The sequence below is a fragment of the Engraulis encrasicolus genome, chromosome 12 (genome assembly GCF_034702125.1).
Source record: "Engraulis encrasicolus isolate BLACKSEA-1 chromosome 12, IST_EnEncr_1.0, whole genome shotgun sequence".
NCBI classification, from domain to species: domain Eukaryota; kingdom Metazoa; phylum Chordata; class Actinopteri; order Clupeiformes; family Engraulidae; genus Engraulis; species Engraulis encrasicolus.
In genome coordinates, this window is record NC_085868.1 from 18,446,516 (window position 1) to 18,471,926 (window position 25,411).

General features: G+C 42.7%; 1 protein-coding gene across 1 annotated transcript in view; it reads left to right on the forward strand.

Annotated features, from left to right (window-relative positions):
* Window positions 1-282: 282 nt before the first annotated feature.
* Window positions 283-25,411, forward strand: part of LOC134459383 (low-density lipoprotein receptor-related protein 1B-like) — a 628,069-nt gene continuing 602,940 nt past the window's right edge. Inside the window, exon 1 of the mRNA XM_063211727.1 lies at window positions 283-675. Coding sequence (XP_063067797.1) covers window positions 591-675 — 85 coding nt within the window. The 5' untranslated portion in view covers window positions 283-590. The remainder of the gene's footprint in view (window positions 676-25,411) is intronic.

Genomic DNA, 25,411 nt, shown 5'->3' on the forward strand with positions numbered 1-25,411 from the left:
TGCCCCCCATGCTTTTTTAAATCTATGGCGCAGAGTAACGTCCGTCAGTTGCCTAACATTGATCCAGCAACTCTTATATTGTAATTACAAAATATATTTATGGGGATGCGAAATTAAAGTGACATGAGAGCGAACGACCGAGAGAGGGAGGGGCATGGGGTTACAAGACACCTGCGCCGCATGCTGTTAAAAGTTCAAGAAATACTTTTTTGCATCTATGGATTTAGAGGATGATTAGGACACGTAGCAGCTACTGCATCAAAAAGTCAGACAGCGGAAGAAAAAACGAATTTGGACACACTGACACGCGCTCTCTCCTTGCCTCCACGCCACCGAGTCTCTACCCCACACCTCCCTCATACGTCGTTATCCTCGCGCTCAGCCTCACACCGTCTGTCCGAGTCCTCGCCGCTATACACCTGGTAGTCCTGCAAGGAGCAGGCAGAGCAGAGAGAAGCTGGCTGTCTCACTTGAGAGACTAACTTGCCCCTTGAATCGCTGGGTAACGGTGCACACCACATCGAAGAGCCCGAAGCAGGGCTAGGGACCAGCGAGCAAAACGTGCGGTGGCCGTTCACCATTCAGCCACGATGCCCGATTTTATTTTAGCCTTTTTAACCATATCGGGATTATTTCCAATGGGCAAATTGCTGACAGCGGTGGGAGCCGAACAAGGTAAGAGGGACTCGTCGGCAAAGACGGGTTTAAACTGCCCCTATTATCTGTTCTTATTCTTGTCATGGAAAAAGAAATATGCGTTATTGACAGGCAAAGTTAATTTCTGGTAAAGCGTTCGTTGCTGTGACACTAGTGCCCCGCCAATTTGACGTCCAATGCACGTGCACAAAAATTAGGATGCAGCTGGGGTAGCTTTTTAGGAAACCAGTCAGCTATCCAAAAGAGGATGTCAGTGTAAGTGCGTTGAGGGTACTTATGGAATAATTGGTTTATTGTGTGGCATTCGTATTTTTGGGCACTAGTTTGACCTAAGAGGTATGCCAACCGACCTGACACTGTGTTTCTCTGAGCCTATGCCATCTATAAGTTCAGTTCGATTGCTCATCCGAAAGGTCTTGCTGCTGCTGCATTCTCTCTGGAGCACTAATTGCGGTTTGGCCGTTTCATCATCGATTTGATCACGCAGAAAGTCTCTGTGCGATTAAAGTTTGACTAGGAGCCGTATTTCTACCAATTTTTTTGTAATGTAAATTTCCTTCCCTACACACAAATAAGTACATGGAGGATGTCATTTTCTGCTATCATTACATCAATACGCGAGAAAATGGGATTTTACTGAAATTTGATATTTGTGATGCTATCTCTTTTTTTTAAATATCGTGTCCAAAATTTGATGTAGAATAGGTAGAGCAAACAAGCAAGGATCAGCAATCTACTGACCGAGCGGGATATGTAAATTAAATTAAGTAGCCAACTGTAAACGACAGTAATTGCCCTGCGTACTGTCGAGGAGAGCATCAAATATCCTTCTACTTTCTTAACTAGCCTGTAACATTCCTTCGCCAAACCCGAGAGGCAATTGCGCAGTACATCGTCTATAAAGTCCTGTCGGGGGCTAGGCTACGGCGAGGACAGAAGCCCCTGCCACTGTAAAGTCCTGTCGGGGGCTAGGCTACGGCGAGGACAGAAGCCTCTGCCACGGTGAGGCGAGACGCGCGCCGTCATCTAGCAATTTGTGATTCCATTAGTGGTCAAGGCAGTGGCCTACAATCAGGCTACTACCTGCATTCTCCTTTTGGCTTGAGGCCGTCTCTCCTTCTTTTTATTAAGCTACATTTATTGTATGACGGCATTGAGAATTAATAGGTGTAGGCTGTGCGGAAGGAATTATTTGTGCCCACGGTAAGACCACGGGACCCTTTTGGGTTAGGACATTAGTTCACTGTCATTGTAGGGAACAAAGTAGGCTACTATTCATATTTTAGAAGCCTTCACAAAATATGATAATGCATGGTTATAATATAAGAGAAATCAACTCTTTGTGTTGTCAGTTTGGTGAATAGGCTATAGGCTACTAGGGCCTACGTTTGCATTAATAGGCCTAAAACATTTCTACTACTAAAGCCTACTAGCTCTATTACCACTACAATAATAACTTAGTAGTACATCCCATTGCAATTACAGTTTTACAACTGTGCATACTTCAGAGACTGATTGCCAGCTGTTGGCAGTTATGTTGTTATGTATTCATGGAAAGCATGCCACCCCACAGCAGATTGAAGTGTTTGGTAGCCCAAGTAAGGCTTCATTGCCCCTCTGAGGATTCCTCTGTGTAGCCGGGATTACGGATTCCAAGCAGAAGCAGCATCACATTTTGCATGCATCATTGTACGATAATGAAAGACAATATTTTTTCTCACAGTTAGGCAACACGAGTCACAGGCAATTATTCACTGTTCAAACATCTCTCAGTGTCTTCCCTTGTAGTCTTCCTCCTGTTTTAACATGCCATGCTTCCCGGGATGCTTATTGCTAAGCTGAGCTGGTTTTACCACCGTTGGCATCGGAAATGTTTATGTCTAAGACCTTGGCAGTCATGAGAATTCAGACATGGCTGGTATGGTGTGCACTGTGAACTTATCTCACTGCCAAGTTCACATGTGTAGGAGGAAAGTTTTTCCTTCAGACAATTATGCAGTCACAGTCGGTTTGGGATAACCCATAACTCAGACATTAATATCATGATTGGAAAGGCCGCTGTACTTTGTTTCATGTAAAATGTGAAATGAAACCCCAAAAACCAAATAGTATAAATTTTTTGAAGTTAACAAAGGTTTTCAAATTCCATTTGCAATACCTAATGTCTAGTATGTTTTGAGGAGACCTATTCAGGGTTGGAGGTGTTTGCTGTCAAGGTGGCTGCCTTAATAAAAAAAAGCACTGGAGAAAACCATGAAAGATGTTTTCAGAGAGGTCACATCATTATTGTATATTTCCCGTGGTGATATCTACGCTAAGGGTAAATATTCTGTAGCTTAGATGCAGAACTGGAAGTGCATGTGTCTTGTGATCCGAGAATAAATTGTTGAAATTGTTATAATGACAGTCATTTATGCCAGATGACATCTGTGTGGCGTGGCAGATGAGTCACTCAGTAGTTTAGCATATGAGGCGTAGCTGTCGGAAGAAGCTAGTTCATTCAGTAGGACTGAAAAGCTTTACCTCAGAAAGAGGTAAAATAAAGGAATGGTGGTGAAGCGGAGCAGTTGACGCACATAGCAGGAAAGACATACGCATGGATGGTCCAATACTTATTTACTATAGTTTGGACTCTTATGTCGACTAACATCACAGTTTACCATGATATTTATGATATAATAAGATATCACAAGGAGAACCACTTGGTATATCCAACACCCCCGTCATCTTGACTGAACAACATCATTTCCCTCAGCGAATTACAGCATATTGTAGTTCCTGCCTACAGATGACCTCTGCATTCAAGTAGTACAACAGACATGCATGCAATTAGTGAAAGACGGATAAATGTGATACATAGGATCTCAATTGCCAAGTGTAGCCTACTGGGCCCTTCTGGAGAGTAATTACATCGTTATACATACAAACATATGAATATAAATATACTGCACATACATACATACAGACATACAGACATACATACATACATACATACATACATACATACATACATACATACATACATAGACCTACATACATACATACATACATACATACATACATACATACATACATACATACATACATACATACATACATACATACATACATAGACCTACATACATACTAAGGCTGTAACGATACACCCAAACCACGATTCGGTTTGTATCACGATATATGACCCACGGTTCGATACGCTCCACGATATTTTTTAAGGGAAAAAATAAGAAGAAAATAAATTATGGGCTATATTTATATATAGGCCTATGCTTTCTTTTTGCATTTACCTGCCTACATTAATTTTGTAGGTCTACTAAATGATGTTGCAGATATAGGCCTACCACTGCAACCTGTTCCCCAGGTGTTCACATCAAAGCACAGCACAGAGAAATAAGGGATATTAATTCAACAAGGAAAAAGGTTAGCCTACTAATAGGCTTAGATCATAATCATGTTGAGATGCTGACCATGTGTGAGAGGCAGAGATGGAGAGAGAAGGGTCAGGGTTCCATAGCCTAGGCCTATAACAACTGTCTCACATTATCAAACATTATCCAATTAATATCCAAACATTAGGCTAACTGAAAACAACACTGGTCATATTTCGTCAGGAAACATGTTGTATTAAGTTACTTACATAAATGCAACACTTAATTTTGATGTTTAATATTTTTGTAACTGTTTTGATCGTGCAGCAGCGCGCACACGTTTATACAAACAAAACTCGAAATGAACCTCAGTTATGTTCTCAGTATGCAACATGCACGTTGTCCATTGTTTGGTTTTGTGATTTGACATTTTGTCAAGAGCGGGAATAGATGCAGTGGCTGAAATGGAGCATGCTTTCGCTAGGCAGGCGGTCAATGTGGGGAGGAAATAATGCTGCCTAATATCCACATCGACCTAAACGTTCGCCCGACTTCAGACACTCCCTTATGAGCGTAGCGATTTAACATTTGGTCAGGCGGAGCATCTCGCTCTCTCGCTCTCCTTCTCTCTCTCTCCGCTCAACGTCTATCTCCACTCAACATACATCGGCGCATGCATGAATCAAAAACATCTTCACATGTTTGATAAAGCCTTCTTCGTGCTTTACCTTCCGACGTTTGCCGAAGTTTTTTGTCTCGCGGAGGTTGCTGTGGGCGGCAATGAATAACAACCAATGCACGTGCTGGTTGGACGGAACATTTTACAGGAGAGAGGGGAGAATGGAAGTGTTACTCGCTCATGTGCGCCCCATTTCTAATTGTCTTTGAGCGCATATGCAAGCATTAAGCGCATATGCAAGCATTTGCCTGTATCCTGCTGTTTTATAGACTGAGGGGTAAGAACTTTAAAAGGGCGCATCGCGATTCTGCGAGGAAGGTTCGCGATAGGGGTTCGTGGGTCTGCGTACCGCGATCCCTCGGTTCGATGCAATATCGTTACAGCCTTAATACATACATACATACATACATACATACATACATACATACATACATACATACAAACACACATACATAGACCTACATACATACATACATACATACAGACAGACATACAGACAGACAGACAGACAGACATACTGTACATACATACATACATACATACATACATACATACATACATACATACATACAGACATACATAGACCTACATACATACATAGGCCTGCATACATACATACATACATACATACATACATACATAGGCCTGCATACATACATACATACATACATACATACAGTACATACAACATACAAAAGGACAATGTATGTATGTATGTTGTATGCATGTATATACATGCATACAACATACATACATGTACATACATACATTGTCCTTTTACATAGAGTTATGACATTATATTATGTAAGACAAAAGTGGCATTCTAGATTTCAGATGACTCCACGAAAAGAATTGTGGTTAAAAATGTGGGAGGCGATGAACTCTGTCAAGGTATTACCTATCTATTCTTGGCAGCTCATTTGCCCGAAATTATGTCAGCCAGTGGGTCTAGTGCGATTGCCAGACTATGAAGACATCACTTTATGAGCACTCTAGATTGAAACAGCAGCGGACAATGTGCATGACCTGCTCCCCTGTCGTTCAGAGAGAGATTGGCCTTTGGTCTGAAGGATAACTCAGCACTGCCTGTCTCTGGTTTTATGACATCAGGGGTTCCTACTGATGAGAAAAGCTTGGTTGAGAAAGACTGCACTTTTCTTTCACTCTTTCTTTCTTTTTCTTTCTTTCTTTCTTTCTTTCTTTCTTTCTTTCTTTCTTTCTTTCTTTCTTTCTTTACTTTAGTCTCACTCTTGTAACAAGAGTCTTGTTGAAGGAGTTAAATTGCTGAACTTTTCTTTCTTTCTTTCTTTCTTTCTTTCTTTCTTTTTTTTCGTTATTCCTTTTCTATTTAGTCTCAGTCTGGTTTGAAGGACACGGGTTAAATTGCTGTGCTCAGATGCAGACCTTGTGTCACGCTTCCCTCTCCGCATTTTGTGGACTTGAAGTCTGCTTACTGTTTCCAATTTCTAAATCACTTGGATGAATTGTAAAAAGAGCTGATTGGTAATGCAGAAAAAACACAAATTTTGAGTGTGCAGTTTTATTTTCTCTCTTATGGACAGGGTGAAGAAGAAAAAAAGATTAGGATCTCATTGGACACTCAGTTGCAAACTTTAATTTGACTTTGGCATTACAATTCAAACACTAGCCACTTCTATTTGTTTCTCCAATCAGGTTATTGTAGGTTAGATGCAGGGTTCTAAATTAACACCATCCAACATGCCAAATGCTGGTGAAATTTCAGTTGGGCTGGTAGAAAAGACTTACAGTACTAGTTAGTGAGTGCGTGTTTGGTTGGTATGTTTTACATCTATTAGCCATTTTGGCTGGTGGTGAATAAAGTTAATTTAGGGTCCTGGTTAGATCAAGGTGTATATTATATTACGTCCAAATGTTATGTAGTCTTATGTATTCCTCCTAAGATCCTACCATTCACCATGCACTGCTGCAGCTAGGGAACACTGCAAGACTATGTGTCTTATTCAGCACATCTCTACAGTACGGCCCATGCAGGCACAGTAGCAAGGGATTTGTTAGAAGATATAAAGTGGCCCCTATGGTCACCGCATCTCGTATTCCTCCTTGTTTATTGTAATCTCCAGCAATCATTACGCTGCGTGGCCTAACTAAACAACCTAACCTACGGTACCCTTGCCTGAAGCCAGATGAGATGAGATGAGATGAGCTCGGGCTGAGCTGAGCTCGGCTGGGCTTCAGGATTGTTTACAACTTAACGGCTACAATTATGCATTTAGGCCACCTCTATTGTACCGGAGCTTCCCTAGGTAATATAGACAGAGAGACGAGAGAGAGAGAGAGAGAGAGAGAGAGAGAGAGAGAGAGAGAGATAACCTGAAGGTGTGTGTGTGTGTGTGTGCGTGATGATCTCACATCCCCAATTCTCATGGCTCGGCGGGCGCGCATGGCGTCAGGTACCTTTTGCAAGCTATCAAGGGGAAACGATCCGAAAGTGAGCCAGCGACACTAACGTTACCAGCACAAATCTGCGGCACACTGCAGCAAGATCTACAATGTTGGGATGGTATGGCACGGCATTGTAATAACTATCACCCTGGTCACACACCCAGCGGTGTAATACAGCGCTGCACTATGTGCTGTATCTACCTTCTTCTTTCGATCTCTATTTTCATCTCTCTCTCTCTTTATCTCTCTGTCTCATTCCCTTTTCCTCTCTTTCTTCATTTCTCTCTCTTTTTCCTTCTTTATTTCTCTTTATCTTTATATTTTACTCTCGCTCTCTCTCTCTCTCTCTCTCTCTCTCTCTCTCTCTCCTCCCAAATCTGTTCGCTTCACTCTTCGCATCTGTATTTTAATCTCAACGTGAGTGTGCTTTCTTGGCTTCTGGTATGGGTGCATGCCAGTTTGTCATAATGGTTCAATTGTACATATTCTTTGCTGTTTCTTTTGTTTTGACATGGAGGATGCTGGGAAGTAGTCAGAGGTTGTTTCGTTCCTGTGTCTGGCTTTAGTCTGTGTGTGTGCTTGTGTTTGTGTGTGTTTGTGTGTGTGTGTGTGTGTGTGTGTGTGTGTGTGTGTGTGTGAGAGTGTGAGTGTGTCCACGCACCCACGTGTGTGTGAGTGTGTCCGCGCGTGTGTGTATGTGTATGTGTGTGTGTCTGACCTCGTGTCACATTATTCTGACCCCCTCCCCTACTCTGCGAAGGTGCTAATGAGTGTTGTCTTCTCGTAAGCTCGTCGTAACGAGTCAGGTGTTGGCAGGACGACTCGTAAGGAGATATCTGTTTACAAGCTATTAGCCACATGCATGATCCTTCTCAGATGTCTTATGATGGGTGTGTGTACTGTGTGTGTGCAGTATGTGTTGTGTGTGCGTGTGTGTGTGTGTGTGTGTGTGTGTGTGTGTGTGCGTGTATTTGTGTGTGCGAGTATTTTTGTGTGTTTGCATGTAGGATTTGTTCAGGTTTGTGTGAGTGTGCAGATGGCATGTGTGCGTTTGCCTGTGTGTGTGTGTGTGCGCGTGTGTGCGGCGTGTGTGCGTACGCGCATGGGCGTGCTTGTGTGTGTGTGTGTGTGCGTGCGTTTACGTGTCTGTGTGCTTGCATGGGCAACTGCATGCCTTTGTGTGCATGTGTGTGTGTGCGTGCATCTGTGTGTACGTGCGCACGCGCATGTGTGTGTGTGTGTGTTACTCACTGGCACCTTTGGTGATGTTAAGTGGAGTGCGTTTGCTTATGTGTGCGTGTGTGTGTGTATGTGTGTATGTGTGTGTGGGCGTCAGTGTTAATTTCGTCAACCATGACTATGACTAAAATATTTCGTCAAAGCACTTTTTTGATTTTCGTCATTTAGACTAACACTAAGACTAAATTGGGAAGGCAATGACTAAAATATGACTAAAACTAAAATTGATTTTCGTCATTGTGACTAAGACTAAGACTAAATTTAAAAAAACTGACTAAATTAACACTGGTGTTAAATACAATAGAGGAAAAGAAAAGCAGTGTGTGAAGAAGTTTCATTCTGCACAGTGTGATACATGTTAAAAAGAGAAGCAGTGCAGGGAGAAGGTTTATTCTGTCCAGTCAATGATATATGTTAAAAAGAGAAGCAGTGTGTGGAGAAGTTCTATTAAGTACAGTGTTGACTAAAATGACTAAAATGACTAAAATTGATTTTCGTCATTTAAACAAAGACTAAGACTAAATTGGGAAGGCAATGACTAAAATATGACTAAGACTAAAATTGATTTTCGTCATTGTGACTAAGACTACGACTAAATCAAAAAAAGCTGACAAAATTAACACTGGTGGGCGTGCAAGTGTTTGTGTGCGCGCGTGTATGCTTATGCGTGCCTGTGTGTGTGTGTGTGTGTGTGTGCGTGTTACTCACGGGCACCTTTGATGATGTTAAGTGGAGTGCGTTTGCTTGTGTGTGTGTGTGTGTATGCCTGCGTGCGCATACGAGAGTGCGCGCGTGTGTGTGTTGCTCACCGGCACCTTTGATGATGTTAAGTGGAGTGGGAGACAGAGATGGATCCTTGTGCTCCTCCACTAATCTGTAGCAGTTGGTTGGGGGGCACGAGGCCCAGGGGTGATAGATGGCTTCAGCTCTTAGTTCAGCCTCATTCACACTTGGCATGACAAATGCAACGAGAACGATTTTCTGTCTCGTTCTCTTTAAGTCAAGTCAAGTCAGCTTTTATTGTCACTTTCTTCATATGCTCAAGTCATACAAGGAAAATGAAATTACGTTTCTCTCTCTATACCATCCGAGGACATAGACATAGACATACATAGGACTACAGACCTCTACACAATAAAAACATAGACTTGATTCAGTATGTTTGAGAAGAGTCTGGATCTACGGTAAATACATCCTGCAAGATGATGAATTAATTTGCAACACATTTTTTTTTACTTTGTGGCAAATTTGCTTTGCCTTGGAAATGTATGTCTAACCTTTGATCTCTGTCTGTTTGTCTGAGTTTGTCTGTCCGTCTGCATGTCAGGCTGTCTTTCTGTTATAAGCAGGCGTATTACGGCAGTTTGACGTTCTGTCCTCTCCATTTGTCTGTCTGTTTGTGTTTGTCTGTGTGTCTGTCTGCATGTCTGGCTGTCTTCCTGCTATAATTAGGCACATTAGTCTGTGTCTGACGTTCTGTCCTCTCCATCTGTCTGTTTTTCCGCCTCTTCGAATAGAATATAAAAAATGAAAGACACTTGATGCATGGCACTGTAATATTTCTTTCTTATTTTCAACTTTCATCTTGGCTACTTAAATGTCTCTAACGGCGCATGGGAGACGATATTGCACCTTAGCAAATAATAAAATAAATAAATAAACAAGCAAGTGGTAGCAACGGATATGGAAATGCTACTTGCAATTCGATTTCAAAGACTCATTGAAACACATTTGGACATGCGTATCAAGGCTTGTCATAAGGTTTACCATCTTTTCATAATGTGCAGTTCATATGTTTGAATCAGAATATATTCCTTTCCCTATTTTCTCATAGGCAACTGATTCATATTTTATGAGAAACTAAGTGACTCCATATTTAAAATAGCCACCATTATCATAAATAAGGCATAGAAAAAAATATTTTGAATCATATGTTTCTGCCATTAAGACCACGGCTCTGAAATATGCATGTGTAGACACATTAGAAAGCGGTGCATTTGTGACCGTGGTCTTTAGGCGTTGACAGCATGAATGGGTGAAATATAATGCAAGAAAACACATGTTCCTTTTCACACATATGTATGGACACACACACAGGACATACAGTACACGCTCTTTCACACTCTCTGACCCACACACACACGGCGGCGAAAGGTATAGGCGCTAGGCATAGGCAGACTAGGCGGTCGCCTAGGGCGCCAAATGTCTTAGGGGGCACCACGGCCCACAGAAGTACATTATTAAGCAAAATTAAGCATGAAACTTGACATTGACAATGATTTTTAATGGGCACTCAGTACATAGTATAGTACATGGTGCTGGATCAGCTGTGCTGGATCAGATGTATGACACTATGTTTACAGATGCCAATGTCAAATTCCACAAAAAGAAAAGATCGGTGCTCGCCTAGGGCACCAAATTGACTAGAACCGGCCCTGCACACACACACACACACATTAGCAAGCTGTACATTACCACCTTATTTGGGCATTGGCCAATGAGGGACATTTTTTTGCCCATTCACACACACACAGGCACGCACACATACACACACACACACACACACTATAGAACGCTGTACATTTCAGATGACAAGTCTTGAGGCGGTAGCGGGGCCAGCAAGTGAAATAAGTTGTCACTACTTGCACACACACACACACCAGACGTTTTTTTTCCTCTGCGAATATGGCTCCCGGCCTCCAGTTTGATTGACAGACTGACATTTTGAGAGCCTAACGAGGCCTGAAGGGCATGGAAGGAGCACGCCTGCTGCCACACACACACACACACACATACACACACACACACACACACACACACACACACACATGGAAGGAGCACGCCTGCTGCCACACACACACACACACACACACATGGAAGGAGCACGCCTGCTGCCACACACACACACACACACACACACACACACACACACACACACACACACACACACACACACACATGGAAGGAGCACGCCTGCTGCCACACACACACACACACACACACACACACACACACACACACACACACACACACACACACACACACACACATACACACATACACACACATATACACACATACACACACACACACGGAAGGAGCACGCCTGCTGCCACACACACACACACACACACACACACACACACACACACACACGCGCGCGCGCACGCACGCACACACACACATGGAAGGAGCACTCTGGCTGCCGGTGCGGGCCAGGCGTAGCCAAGACACTATATCCCACATCCAGGGTCGACAATCACATATACACACACAGACACACGCACACACACACACACACACACACACACACACACACACACACACACACACACACACACACACAGACACACACAAACATACACACACACACACACGTTCTCACAGATAGACAGACACACCCACACAGACACACACACACGGACACACGGATAGACAGACATACACACACACACACACACACACACACGCACAAGCACGCACAAGCACGCGCGCACACACACACACACACACACGCACACACACACACACACACACACACACACACACACACACACACACACACACACACACACATGCACACACACACATACAGAAGACAATACATACAGAAGACTAACCACACACACACAGACACAAACACACACACAGACACACACACACACACACATGCACACACACACACCCACGCGCGCACACACACACACACACACACACACACACACACACACACACACACACACACACACACACACACACACTCACATAAATAGACAATACAAACAGAAGACAATAACCACACACATACACACAGCCCCCCTCTCTCTTTCTCTTTCTCTCTCTTTCTCTTTCTCTCTCTCTCTCTCTCTCTCTCTCTCTCTCTCTCTCTCTCTGTCTCTCAGGCAGGTACGCGCACACACACACACACACACACACACACACACACACACACACACACACACACACACACACACACACACACACACACACATTCCCTCAAACACACACACACACTTTTCTTTACATGGGTGACATTTTCTCCTTTCCTGATTCTAATTATGTCTTATGTTCACTTGAACAGCAGCAATATTCTTACGTTTCAAATATATTTATTGTGAAACATTCCTTTCAAGGCACTTTGTTTGACATTTACATGTTTCCTTTTTAAGAAAAAGTCTGACACATACATAAACAACAAAAAAGGTATAGCAACAATATCTATTAATAAAATAGGGACAATAAAAACAAATGACAATAACATTAAAAGTACTGAAAATAAAAACAAAAACACAATAAGTGACAGTGTCCCGCTGTAAAGAGATTAAGTAACAGCTCCAAGAGCTACAGGACTACAACCCCCCTATCCCCCCCACCCCCCATCCCACCCTCCCCCAGGAGTGCTACGCTGTGGTCATATTAGTCAGTTATTGAATGAAGGTAAGAGACTAATGGCTCCCAAGTTTTTTCAAACTCTCTCAGTTTTTCTTTTAGGATGCATCTAATTCTTTCCAGGTGAAGAGTGTCGGTCAGGTCTGAAAGCCAGTGCTTAAATGAGGGCACCTCTTTGTCCTTCCAATGTAAAAGGATCAGCTTCTTGGCCGTTATGACACCATATGACAGGAGACGCTGTTGTGCTACATTAAGCTTTAAGAGCTCATCAGATATTCCCAGAATGATCAGAACAGGATCTGGGATTATTTGGACTTCCAGAATCCTAGACAGGAAATTAAATATGTCACCCCAATATTTTTGTAGTTTATGACATAGGGCATAACTGTGTGATAAGGTAGCCTCCGCACATTCACATTTCTCGCACAATGGCGATATGTCTGGGAATATTTTATGTAACTTGACCTTGGAGTAATGTAGCCTATGTAGAATTTTAAATTGTATCAGACAGTGTCGGGTGTTAATGGAACAGTCATGTATATGTTCAAGGCATTCTTCCCACACATACTGAGGTATTTGGGTTCCAAGCTCCGTTTCCCATTTGTCTTTTAGGGCATCCATTTTGGGAGAACTCATGCTCAGCAATGTGCCATACAGTTGAGAGATAATGGAGTGTGACCTGGCAAACATTTTAATGGAGATCTCCAAAGCATTGGGTGCTACCGTTTCAAAATCCGGGAGATGTGTTTTGACATAGTTCCTAATCTGGAGGTATCTGAAGAAATGATTCTTTGGTAATTTACATTTCTCCTGGAGTTGTTGAAAAGAGGCAAAAGTACCCTTAATGTACAAGTCCCCAATGTTTCTTATCCCAGACTCCCTCCACACATTGAACGCTCCATCTAAGGTGGAGGGGGTGAATGTCGGGTTGGCCGCTACAGGCAACAGAGAGGACAGCACACCAAGATTGAAATGTTTTCTCATTTGTTTCCATGTCCTAATAGTATCATGAATTATAGGGTTGTTCTTGTAATATGTTTTGCTGACCTTCACAGGTGCTAGTAAAACTGCTCTTATTGAGTATGGCAAACAGTCTTCACGCTCCATCTCCAACCCATTGAAAGGTGAAGGGGCATCCTCCAACCAGTGTGCGATAGAGCGCAACCCAGCAGCCCAATAGTAGTGCTTGAAGTCCGGTAGTGCTAGCCCTCCAACAGGTTTATGCTTACATAGGTGTTCCTTTTTAATTCTGTGTGCTTTGTAGTTCCATATAAATGGAAGAACGATGGAGTCTATTTTCTTAAAGAAAGATTTAGTGAGAAATATAGGCAGATTTTGAAAAAGGTAAAGTATCTGAGGGAGAAAGATCATTTTGATGGCATTGACCCTTCCCAAAAGGGAAATTGGCAGCGTTCTCCAAAACTGAATGTTGTGTTCTAGTTTTCTTAGCAAGGCCGGAAAATTGGCCTTATAAAGGGCATTGTAGTTCTTGGTGATTGTCACTCCTAAATAAGTTAAGCTGTCATGGACCACCCGTAGAGGGAGCTGTTTAAGCCACTCCTGGTCTCCCAGTCGTATTGGTAGCAGCTCACTTTTACCCCAATTAATCCTATACCCAGAAAAGGTTCCAAACATACTAAACACGTCCAATACTGCAGGAATGGTTACTGATGGTTCTGTGATATATAACAATATGTCATCTGCATACAAAGAGATCTTGTTTTTAGTGCATTCTGTGTCGTAGCCATGAATGCCAGGATGTGCACGAATAGTTTCCGCAAGCGGCTCTATGGCTAGGGCGAAGAGTAGTGGGCTAAGTGGACAGCCCTGTCTAGTACCTCTACCCAGCTGAAATGGGGCAGACAGTGTCCGATTTGTAAGTATTTTAGCACAAGGATTATTATACAGTAGCTTGATCCAGGACAGAAAGGTGTAGCCACATCCAAACTTTTCCAGGACAGCAAAGAGGTAGGGAAATTCCACCCGGTCAAAGGCCTTTTCAGCATCTAGGCTAAGGATGACAAGGTCTTGTGTGGGTGGTCTGCTACAGTGCATGACATTGAGGACACGTCTTAGGTTGTAAAAGGAGTTTCTATTTGGAATAAACCCTGTTTGGTCTGGATGCACTAATTTGCCCATAAAGGCATTAAGCCTCTTGGCTAACGTCTTAGCTAGAATTTTTTGGTCAGTGTTTAATAAGGAAATTGGCCTATATGAGCCCACTTCCTCTGGGTCCTTTCCTTTTTTTAATAGCAAAGTGATGGTAGCTTCAGTTAGAGTTTGGGGTAGCACACCATCCTCACATGACCGTGTGTATAAAGCACGCAGGTATGGAACCAACAATAGTCCAAATTTTTTGTAAATCTCATTACTAAGCCCATCAGGGCCTGGGCTTTTACCATTGTTTAGTGATTTAATAGTTGCTAATAGCTCCTCACAGCTAATGTCTGCATTTAAGATCTCACGCTCTGTTTCGCTTAAGGATGGGAGGTTACATTTATCCAGAAATGACTGTGCCACGTCCGGAGATGCATTATGCTCAGATGTGTATAGATTTTTGTAGAATTGTGTGAATCTGTCATTAATGTCTTTATGTGAAGTCAGGGCAGTTCCCGCTCCTGAGTTGATTTTATGAATTGCTCTGTCATTTTCAATTTTACGCAATTGTCTTGCAAGTAATTTATGCGGTTTATCACCAAATTCAAAATGTTTTTGTTTTGCAAAAACAAAGGCTCTGCTAATCTTATCAGACAGTATTTTATTCAGCTCGTATTTGAGCGCAGAGATCTTCGTGTGTTTTTCCAGAGAGGGTTGTTGAGCGTTTTCCCTGTCCAACTGATTAATTTGTTTTTCTAATTCTATTTGGTGTTCCTTATTACTCTTCTTGAGGGATGCTTGGAAAGAGATAACACAACCTCTGAAATATGCCTTAAAGGTTTCCCACAATAATGTGGGTGAAACGTCATCTTTATCATTCGTTTCAAAAAAGAGTTTTATGTGCGTTTCTAGGTATTCACAGAACTTGGTGTTTGTAAGTAGTTCAGGGTTGAATCTCCAAGTTTTTTGGGTGGGTAAATGCCCAGGGAGTTTAATTGAAAATGACACTGGACTATGGTCAGAAATAATAATGTTGTGGTATTTGGCATTATAACAATAGGGCAGCAATTTGCCATCAACTAGGAAGAAGTCTATTCTTGAGTAGACATTGTGTACTCTGGAATGAAAGGAATATTCCCTACCTGAAGAGTTAGAGAGCCGCCAAACATCAGCAAGATTCATATTCTTTGTGTATGACCTAAGGAGATCGCATGCCTTTGATGGTTCTATTCTAATGGTTGAGGATCTATCCAAGTATGTGTCCCAAACAAAATTAAAATCTCCACCAAGGACTAGGTTAGTGTTGGAAATGTCTGGGATTAAATTTAGGACTTTTCTAAAAAATTCTGGGTCATCATGGTTTGGACCGTATACATTCAGTAAGGTCATTGGGGTGGAATGAATTTCCCCCACAACAATTACATACCTCCCATCCTTGTCAGCAATAGTGGACAGTTGTTTAAAAGGAACCCCCCGTCGGATAAGAATAGCTGCACCTCTAGCTTTAAGGGAAAAATTAGAATGGTAAATTTGCTGTAGCCATCTGCATCTAAGTCTTCCATGTGAGTCGTTCTTTAGGTGCGTTTCTTGTAGAAAGATAATATCTGCTTGTAATGACTTAAGATGAGCAAGCACTTTACCTCTCTTAACTGGTTCATTAATACCATTCACATTCCAAGAGCAGAAATTTAAGTTGCCACAGATATTTCCAAGCTGTGACCCAGCATGCATTATGTGGGCAGGATGAAGACATACCTTAGTCCCTTCCTCTTCCTAATTTGGTAGTACATATGACCATAAACTAAATAGCACTCCTTCCCACCCTCCCCCTCCCCCCCTGCCCCCTCAGAAACACATAGACACATAGAAAATAATAACACAAAAAAATAATATAGATATTGTCAGCCTAACAGTTAGTACAAGATAAGAATCTCCCAAAAAAGAGTCTACTCTCTTAAGTGAACAACTAACAGTAATTAACTCTTCATTCTAATAGCTCTGCAGTTATATAATTCTTAACCAAACAACTTTTAAATCAAATTAAATGTTGTGAACAGCAGCAATATTCTTATATCAGCTATATCAAAAAAAACAGATTGATGTCGTGTAATTCGGACTTTAGCCTCTAATGCTGACCTACAGTAATCCCGCAGAGTATTTTATTCCATATGTACTGAGACCTCCTGTGGGATCCAGCCCAGATAGCTCACTTTATCTCGCCGATGCCTTTCAACCAGCCACTCATGTTCATCTGATATACACGTAATGGCCTTTTTTTAGCACTGCCTTTCCAGGGTGCCCCCTTTACTTCATTTACAACAGTATATTATATGTTATATATAGTATATTATATGGGCAGCCATAACTTTATTATATGTTATATATAGTATATTATATGGGCATCCATAACGTTATAGTAGCTTCACCTGTAAGGATCTCTATGTGCCCAGTCGCTAATGCAGTCACTCACCTATTGTACATGTTGGCCAACTACACTTGCGTGTGGGCCTGTGTGCACACACACACATGCAGATGCACGCACGCACAGACGCACGCACACACACACACACACCCAAGCATGTGCGGACACGCACACACACACACAAACACACACACACACACACACACACACACACACACACACACACACACACACACACACACACACACACACACACACACACACAGAGGGAGAATGTACAGTGTGTGTGTGTGTGTGTGTGTGTGTGTGTGTGTGTGTGTGTGTGTGTGTGTGTGTGTGTGTGTGTGTGTGTGTTTATTAATCCTTAAAACCCTTTCTGGATGCAACTGCATGTCTGCTGTTTTACTTCAAATGCAAGACAATTAGTTACACAATCCAGGTTGAGATGACATCATAACCGTCATGTCCAATGACCCTAGCTGTACACACAGACATAGACAGACAGACAGACAGACCAGCACACACACACACACACACACACACACACACACACACACACACACACACACACACACACACACACACACAGAAATACAGACATACAGAGAGACAGACAGATATACTGATACAGACAGACAGACAGAGACACAGACAGACAGACAGACAGACAGAGACACTAATACAGAAAGACAGACAGAGAGACAGACAGAGACACTGATAAAGAAAGACAGAGAGACAGACAGAGAGACAGACAGAGACACTGATACAGAAAGACAGATAGAGACACTAATATAGAAAGACAGACAGACAGAATGACAGACAGGCACTGATACAGACAGACATACAGAGAGACAGAGACTCTAGTATGAACAGACAGACAGACAGACAGACAGAGACAATGATCAGACAGACAGACAGTCACTAATACAGACAGACAGTCAGACAGACAGAAAGACATGTAGACAGAGACACTGAGTCAGATCAGCAGGAGATGGCGGCTGGCATGGAGTGTTCCGGAACTTTTCCTTTCCACCTCCACCTTTGGTTCTAAGCTGTTTAGCTCGTTAGTGAAAAGGCCTGCTGTGTGCGCTCCAGTTGTTTTGGAATAGAGGAGATGAGGTGACACTTACCACCTCATCTGTTTAGACATGGACCTGCGCTCATGTTATTTTTGTTAGGCGGATATGACTGTGTCTACTATGTAAATGAATGTGTGTGTGTGTGTGCGCGTGTTTGTGTGTGCGTGCGTGCGTGTGTGAGAGAGAGTGTTTGGCATATTTTATGTCTATGACATGGCTCTCTCAGTTCTCTCTCTCGCTCGCTTTCTCTCTCTCTGTGTATTAGTTAATATTGTGTTAGTGTGTGTGTGTGTGTGTGTGTGTGTGTGTGTGTGTGTGTGTGTGTGTGTGTGTGTGTGTGTGTGTGCATGCATGTGCATGTTATTTGAATATATGCACATGTCTGAGTATGAGACACCAAGTGTCTGTGCATGAAAATGTGTACTTCTCTTTTCATTTAAAATAACTGCCGTCATGGTGGGCAAAAGCCAGAAATGTGTTTTGCTATCTTCCACTGAGGTTGTCTTTATTTTCTCTTCTTTCTTTCTTTCTTTCTTTCTTTCTTTCTTTCTTTCTTTCTTTCTTTCTTTCTTTCTTTCTCTAAATTTTATCAACCGATTACCCCTGACACATGCTAGCTGTGGCAAGTTGGGAGTCAGTTGGTTCCTGTGGTGGTCAATTGTCTGTGCAATAATAATAAACCCTGAAATATATAGACTAACTGTCGAAGGGATCTCAGCTGACGATAACAATTTGATTGACTGTCGTTGCTATAGGTCACTGCGGCAATTTAGAGCATACATAAATGCAAAAATGACACAGTTCTGCTTTGATGGGAGGCAGATACACCCACACACATACTTACATACATACACAATCACACAAACTCATATGCACATGTGCAGACAGATAGACACACACACAGACACACACATATATAAAGTCATACACACACACACACACACACAAACACACACACACACACACACATATATAAAGTCATACACATACACACACACACACACACACACACACACACACGCACGGACACACACGCACCTAAGCACATACACACACCTACAAGCTACATGCAAGCACACATGCACATGCACGGACACACACACGCGTTTATGCTCACACAAACAGACGCACGTTACACGCACACACAAACACACACAAACACACACACACACACACACACACACACACACACACACACACACACACACCACACACCACACACACCAAAGAAAGATGTCTAATTATCTATGAAGTGCTTGTTCCATCAGTGCGCCTCCTCAGCTTTGATCGCACAATGGCTTTGTGCGAGTCGGTTAGTTAATTAATATGAAGCCAACATGGCTGAGCAACATGAAACGTTTCTCTCACCTGCTCATTAGGTAGCCCCCAACAAGCACCTGTTTTCCTCCCCAGGTGCTTGACCCAGAAAAAGAAAAAGTTCAGCGTTGGGGAGGAGAGGTCTTTGAGTGTGCGGTTTGGAGTGGAGTGGACAGACTTGACCTCTGGTTCCGCTGTTTTCTTTGAGAGCGTTAATCAAACAGCCACTCATTATAAGTTAAAAGGTAGCAGTGAGCCGAGTCACATCTCACACGCAACTGGCTGCAAAAAAGTGCCTTACACAGCCATAATATCAATCAATCAATCAAAATTACTTATATAACACATTATCAAATAATTGTCATTCAATGCACTAAAGAGTAGAGAAAGAGAGAAGAGAAGGTTGCCGATCCTTCTCCCATCTCTCTCTCCCCACTCATTTCCTATTTCTTCTCCACTGTCCTGTCATAAATAAAGGCACAAAAGCCCTAAAAATATATTTAAAAAAAATAAAAAAATAAAACCAAACTATGTCTGAACAATTTCTAAATAGGCATAGATGAAATTATACAAATACAGCTAGTTCTTTGTATAACACATCACACAAATTCAGTTTGGTGGAATCCCCTTCCAATTTCAGAATGCACTTGGTCGGTCAAAACTGTTACAGAAAGTAGAGGAATTCACTCAGACGGGATGTTCCGGGAATGATTCCATTTAGTTGGAGTAAATTATTCTAAGTAGGATCATCTTGCACATTGAACTGCGCTCTTCCTAGAGGTGATGCAGTGCAACTGCATGGCGAGCGGCGTGCTCTTCGACTTCACTTACTGAATAATCCCTCTCAGTCACTCAAGCGTCTCCTCTAGTTTGCCTCAGCATTTGGCTGGGTGCCTTTCGCACGGAAACGCACGGTGACAGCACTTCTCGTCCTGAGGATTACCCAAGGGATCTGTTTATACAGCCGCGATTATTTATCAGACGTTTTCCCTTTAGACTGGCAGCGCCGAGGAGGAAGAAAAACAGCGGAGACAGAGAAAGAGAGAGAGAGAGAGAGGGAGAGAGAGAGAGAGAGACTGATTCACACACACACACACATGCACACACACACACACACACACACACACACACACACACACACACACACACACACACACACACACACACACACACACACACACACACTGACATACACACACACATGATTAGAGGGCGCAACAGAAAGTGAGTGAGGAGAAAACAAAAAGAGGAAAAAGTGATAAATAAAGATGAGGTGAGAAAAAAAGACACCAAGAAAGAAAGACAGAGACAGACAGTAGATAGAGTGAAAGAGACAGTTTGTAAGGAGAGAAAGAGATAGAGCAGAATAAAGTAAGACAGAGTGAGTGAATGCAGAGTTAGTGTGTGCGTGAGTAAAGCGAGTAAGTCACTTGCTGAAATGTGTGTTAGGGAGGGAGAGCAGGTACTGTTGAGCGATTGGGGAACTGTTGCAAATGACTGAGTGGCTGCAAATGAATTTTTGCCTGTTGGCCTCCCTGGCTCTCGTCTGGAGTGTAGTGAGTGTGCAACGTGTTTATTTTAGCAGGGAGACCGAGAGCCCAGGAGCATAGGCAGACAGGAGTGCAGAGAGCAGCAGACTGATGGAGTTGCCCCAGGAAATCATCTGTGTGTGTGTGTGTGTGTGTGTGTGTGTGTGTGTGTGTGTGTGTGTGTGTGTGTGTGTGTGTGTGTGTGTGTGTGTGTGTGTGTGTGTGTGTGTGTGAGAGAGAGAGAGAGGAGAGAGAGAGAGAGAGAGAGAGAGAGAGAGAGAGAGAGAGAGAGAGAGAGAGAGAGAGGGAGAGAGAGAGAGGGAGAGAGAGAGAGAGAGAGAGAGAGAGAGAGAGAGAGACAGAGAGAGACAGATACAGAGCCAGAGAGAGATGGTGATGAGTGTGTGTGTGTGTGCATGTGTGCTTGCATGCGTGCATGCGTGCGAGCGCAAGCGTGTTGCAGATAGCAAGAGTGTTCTGCCTGTCTTGTCAGTGCTCAATACTACATAGCAACTCTGGAGTTGGACTCAGGAAGTTGCCCCAGGACGACGAGCCCATTCTTGGCCTTCTTGCCACAGTCATTCAGTCACACACACACTCTCCCACTCCCACAAGCTGGCTGGATGGTGCATTGCATTGCGTCATCTGTCTATGACTCGCAGTCATTTTACATTTCGTGTGTTCATTTTCATCTGTCCATTTTCATTTTTCATTCGCGCATTAATGGGATGAGACGCTCTGCACAACTCCCCAAGTCCAAGATGACTTGCACAATATGAAGGATGGGAGAGAGAGAGAGAGAGAGAGAGAGAGAGAGAGAGAGAGAGAGAGAATGTGTGGTGCAGGGGTCACTTCGGGTTTTCTGAAGCAGTGGTCTGCAAAAGTTGATGGGATTGACAGCCACTGCACTAAGTCTTCCCCCCAGGGAATGATAATTCTGCCCCCGCCTTTCATCCAAAACATCCAGTTTTCTTGTTACCTCCGCCAAAGAGGTAATGTTTTCGGTCAGGTTGGTTTGTCTGTTTGTTTGTCTGTCTGTCTGTCTGTCCGTCAGCAGCATAACTCAAAAACTAATCAACAGATATGGACGAAACTTTGTGGGTTTGTTGATGATGACCCAAGGAACAAGTGATTAAATTCTGATGGTGATCCGGTTCACGAACCGGAACAAGGACTTTTTTAAAGATTCTGTTAGCAGGATAACTAAAAAACTAATCATCTGATGTGGACGAAACTTTGTGGAGCTGTTACTAATGACCCAAGGAACAAGTGATTAAATTCTGGTGGTGATCCAGATCAAGAACCGGAACCAGGACTTTTCAAAAGATTCTTCACCATCTAGACGCCCCCTAGTGATAGAAATTGAATTGAGGGAACAGCACAAAAACAAGGCAGAAAGACTGGTCAAATGTATCAAGCAGCTTCCTTGACGGAGGTCTGCGCTCTCTGAGTGCTACTAGTTTCAGTGTATGAAGACATACTACGTATTTGGTAGTAGGGATGCAAATGATTAATCGATGAATCGACTTTAATCGATTATTGTGTTAATCAAATAAAAAAACATTAATCGACAATTAATCTACAATTCAATTGACAAGAGACCCAAGTGAAATGGGCATGTGAAGAGTGTGTGTGAAGAGGGGTGTGAATAGTGGGAATATTTAAATCACCTTTGGATTAAATAATTTAAATAGAATGAATTTAAATGTAGTATTTTTTCTCAATTTTTAATTTCAATTTTTAGATTTAGTAATTTCTTTTTCGAGAAACATTGAGATTTTGGGGGGAAAACGCAGCTTATCAATTAACCGTAAGTCAATCGATAAGGCAATCAACTAATGAGCAATGAATTAATCGATAATTTGCATCCCTATTTGGTAGACATTAAAATCAAGACAACTGACAATGTTACCGTTGTAATTTGTAATTATTTTTTGACGTCTCTGATAATTACCTCCGCCAAGAAGGTTATGTTTTCTGGTGCATTAGTTTGTCTGTCTGTCTGTCTGTCTGTCTGTCTGTCAGCAGGATAACTCAAAAACTTTGGAACGGATTTGGATGAAACTTTGTGAAGTTGTTGGAAATGACCAAAGGAACAAGTGATTACATTTTGCTGGTGAGCCTGATCCAGGGATGCGGAACCAGAATTTAAAAAAAAGATTCTTCACCATTCCATTGCTAGCCTACAAATCCAGACACCACTAGTGACCGATAAATTGAGTCGTGGGACATGGTGAATTTTGACATTCCATTTTCTAACTCCACAAAAAGAAGGTAGAAAGACATAGAATAAAATAGGGTGTAACATAGTCAAATATTCTTTCAATCAGCTTGCTTGGTGGAGGTCTGCACTCTGAGGTCTGAATGCATTTCTTGTTAAACTATGCACTGTATGCACAATAGCCGTGGCCTGGTGGTTAAGGAGATAGGCTTTAGATCAGAGGGTTGCAGCTTCGAATCCCACCATTCCATTCTCTGTCACACTACATGGCTGACCTGCCCTTGAGCAAGGCACCTAACTCCCAAACAGCTCCAGGGACTGTAACCAAAATACCCTGTACTGAAAAAGAACTGTAAATCGCTTTGGATTAAAATAAGTCAGCTAAGTGTGTTATCTGTGAATACATACTATGTAGGCTACTGTATCTTGAAACATACTTACTTGCTGCACTATGAATAGGGCACAATTTGTGCTCCTCATATCGTCCTTACATTGACTACTTAAGATGTAATGTTTAGGGGCAGAAGATATATGAGTAGGCAATTAAAGCAAAACACCACTCCATCACTCTCACTTCATCGCTTTCATCACAAAATAGTTTCATTAAGTAGGTTAATGGAGCCGCTAGCGGAACAGCCTCGGCAACCTACAATTTATTGGGCGAGCGTGATTAACATTACTCGTGGTCTTGAAAGTGCTGCCGCTGCCACCCCTCTGTCACACGCACACACGCACACACACACACACACACACACACACACACACGCACGCACGCACGTACACACTCTCTCTCTCTCTCACACACACACACACACACACACACACACACACACACACACACACACACACACACACACACACACACACACACACACACACACACACACACACACACACACACATTCTCTCTCTCTCTCTTTCACACACACACACACACACACACACACACACACACACACACACACACACACACACACACACACACACACACACACTGCTGACGAACTGCTGAACTGACGCTGATCAGCTGTCCTGGCTAATTGCGTTTTAATCCAGAAATGTGCTAATGACAAATTGCAATGAATGTCAAAGGGGATGGGTGATTGGTGGACTGAAAGAGTTGTGATTAATTAATTCATTGATTAATTCAGCCTTTTGTTTATTAATCCATCCATCCATCTGTTCATTCATCCAGTCATTCATTCATTCATTCATTCATTCATTCACAGTGATGAAATCTCCAACCCAAAGTAGCAGTTTGAATGTATTTTCCTTTTATATACTGTATACTGTACCGACAATATACTGAACCGTGACCCCAAAACCATGACATCATGTACGTAAATGCCAGCTCCAGCTCTGGGCATAATAGACTCTACACAGCATCAACAAATGGATGTTGTCATGCTATCTTTCTCTGAAGCACTCAACTGAATACTAGAAATAGTTTACGGACACAGCCAAGCATATTTTAGCTTGTCATGTTGTGAATGGTGTGGATTCTATGCGGCAGTCTTGTGGATGACTAAAAGTTTGAGTGTTTGAGTGTGTGTGTGTGTGTGTGCGCACATGGGAGCATGCGTGCATACGTGCATGCATTTGTATGTGTGCGTGCAAGTGTGCGCGTGTCTGTTTGTCTGTGTATATATGGATATGTGTGTGTGAGTTCTGTATGCGTCTGTGTTTTTCTCCGCTCGGCGGAGAGGAGAGGAGAGCGACTGGGCAAATTGAGACCCCAGGGCATCCAGGAGACGAATGCAAATGGCCCTTCATTGTCTCCGGCTTAGTCCTCGTGGACATGCAGGGGTACGCAGCTCTTCGGAGGTCCTCAATTGACTTGACTCGAGAGCTTGGCTTTTAACACACACAGATACACACACACACACTGCCAGACATTTAGTAAACACACACACACACACACCCACACACACACACACACACACCCACACACCCACACACACACAGAGAGATAGACACACACAGAGAAAGA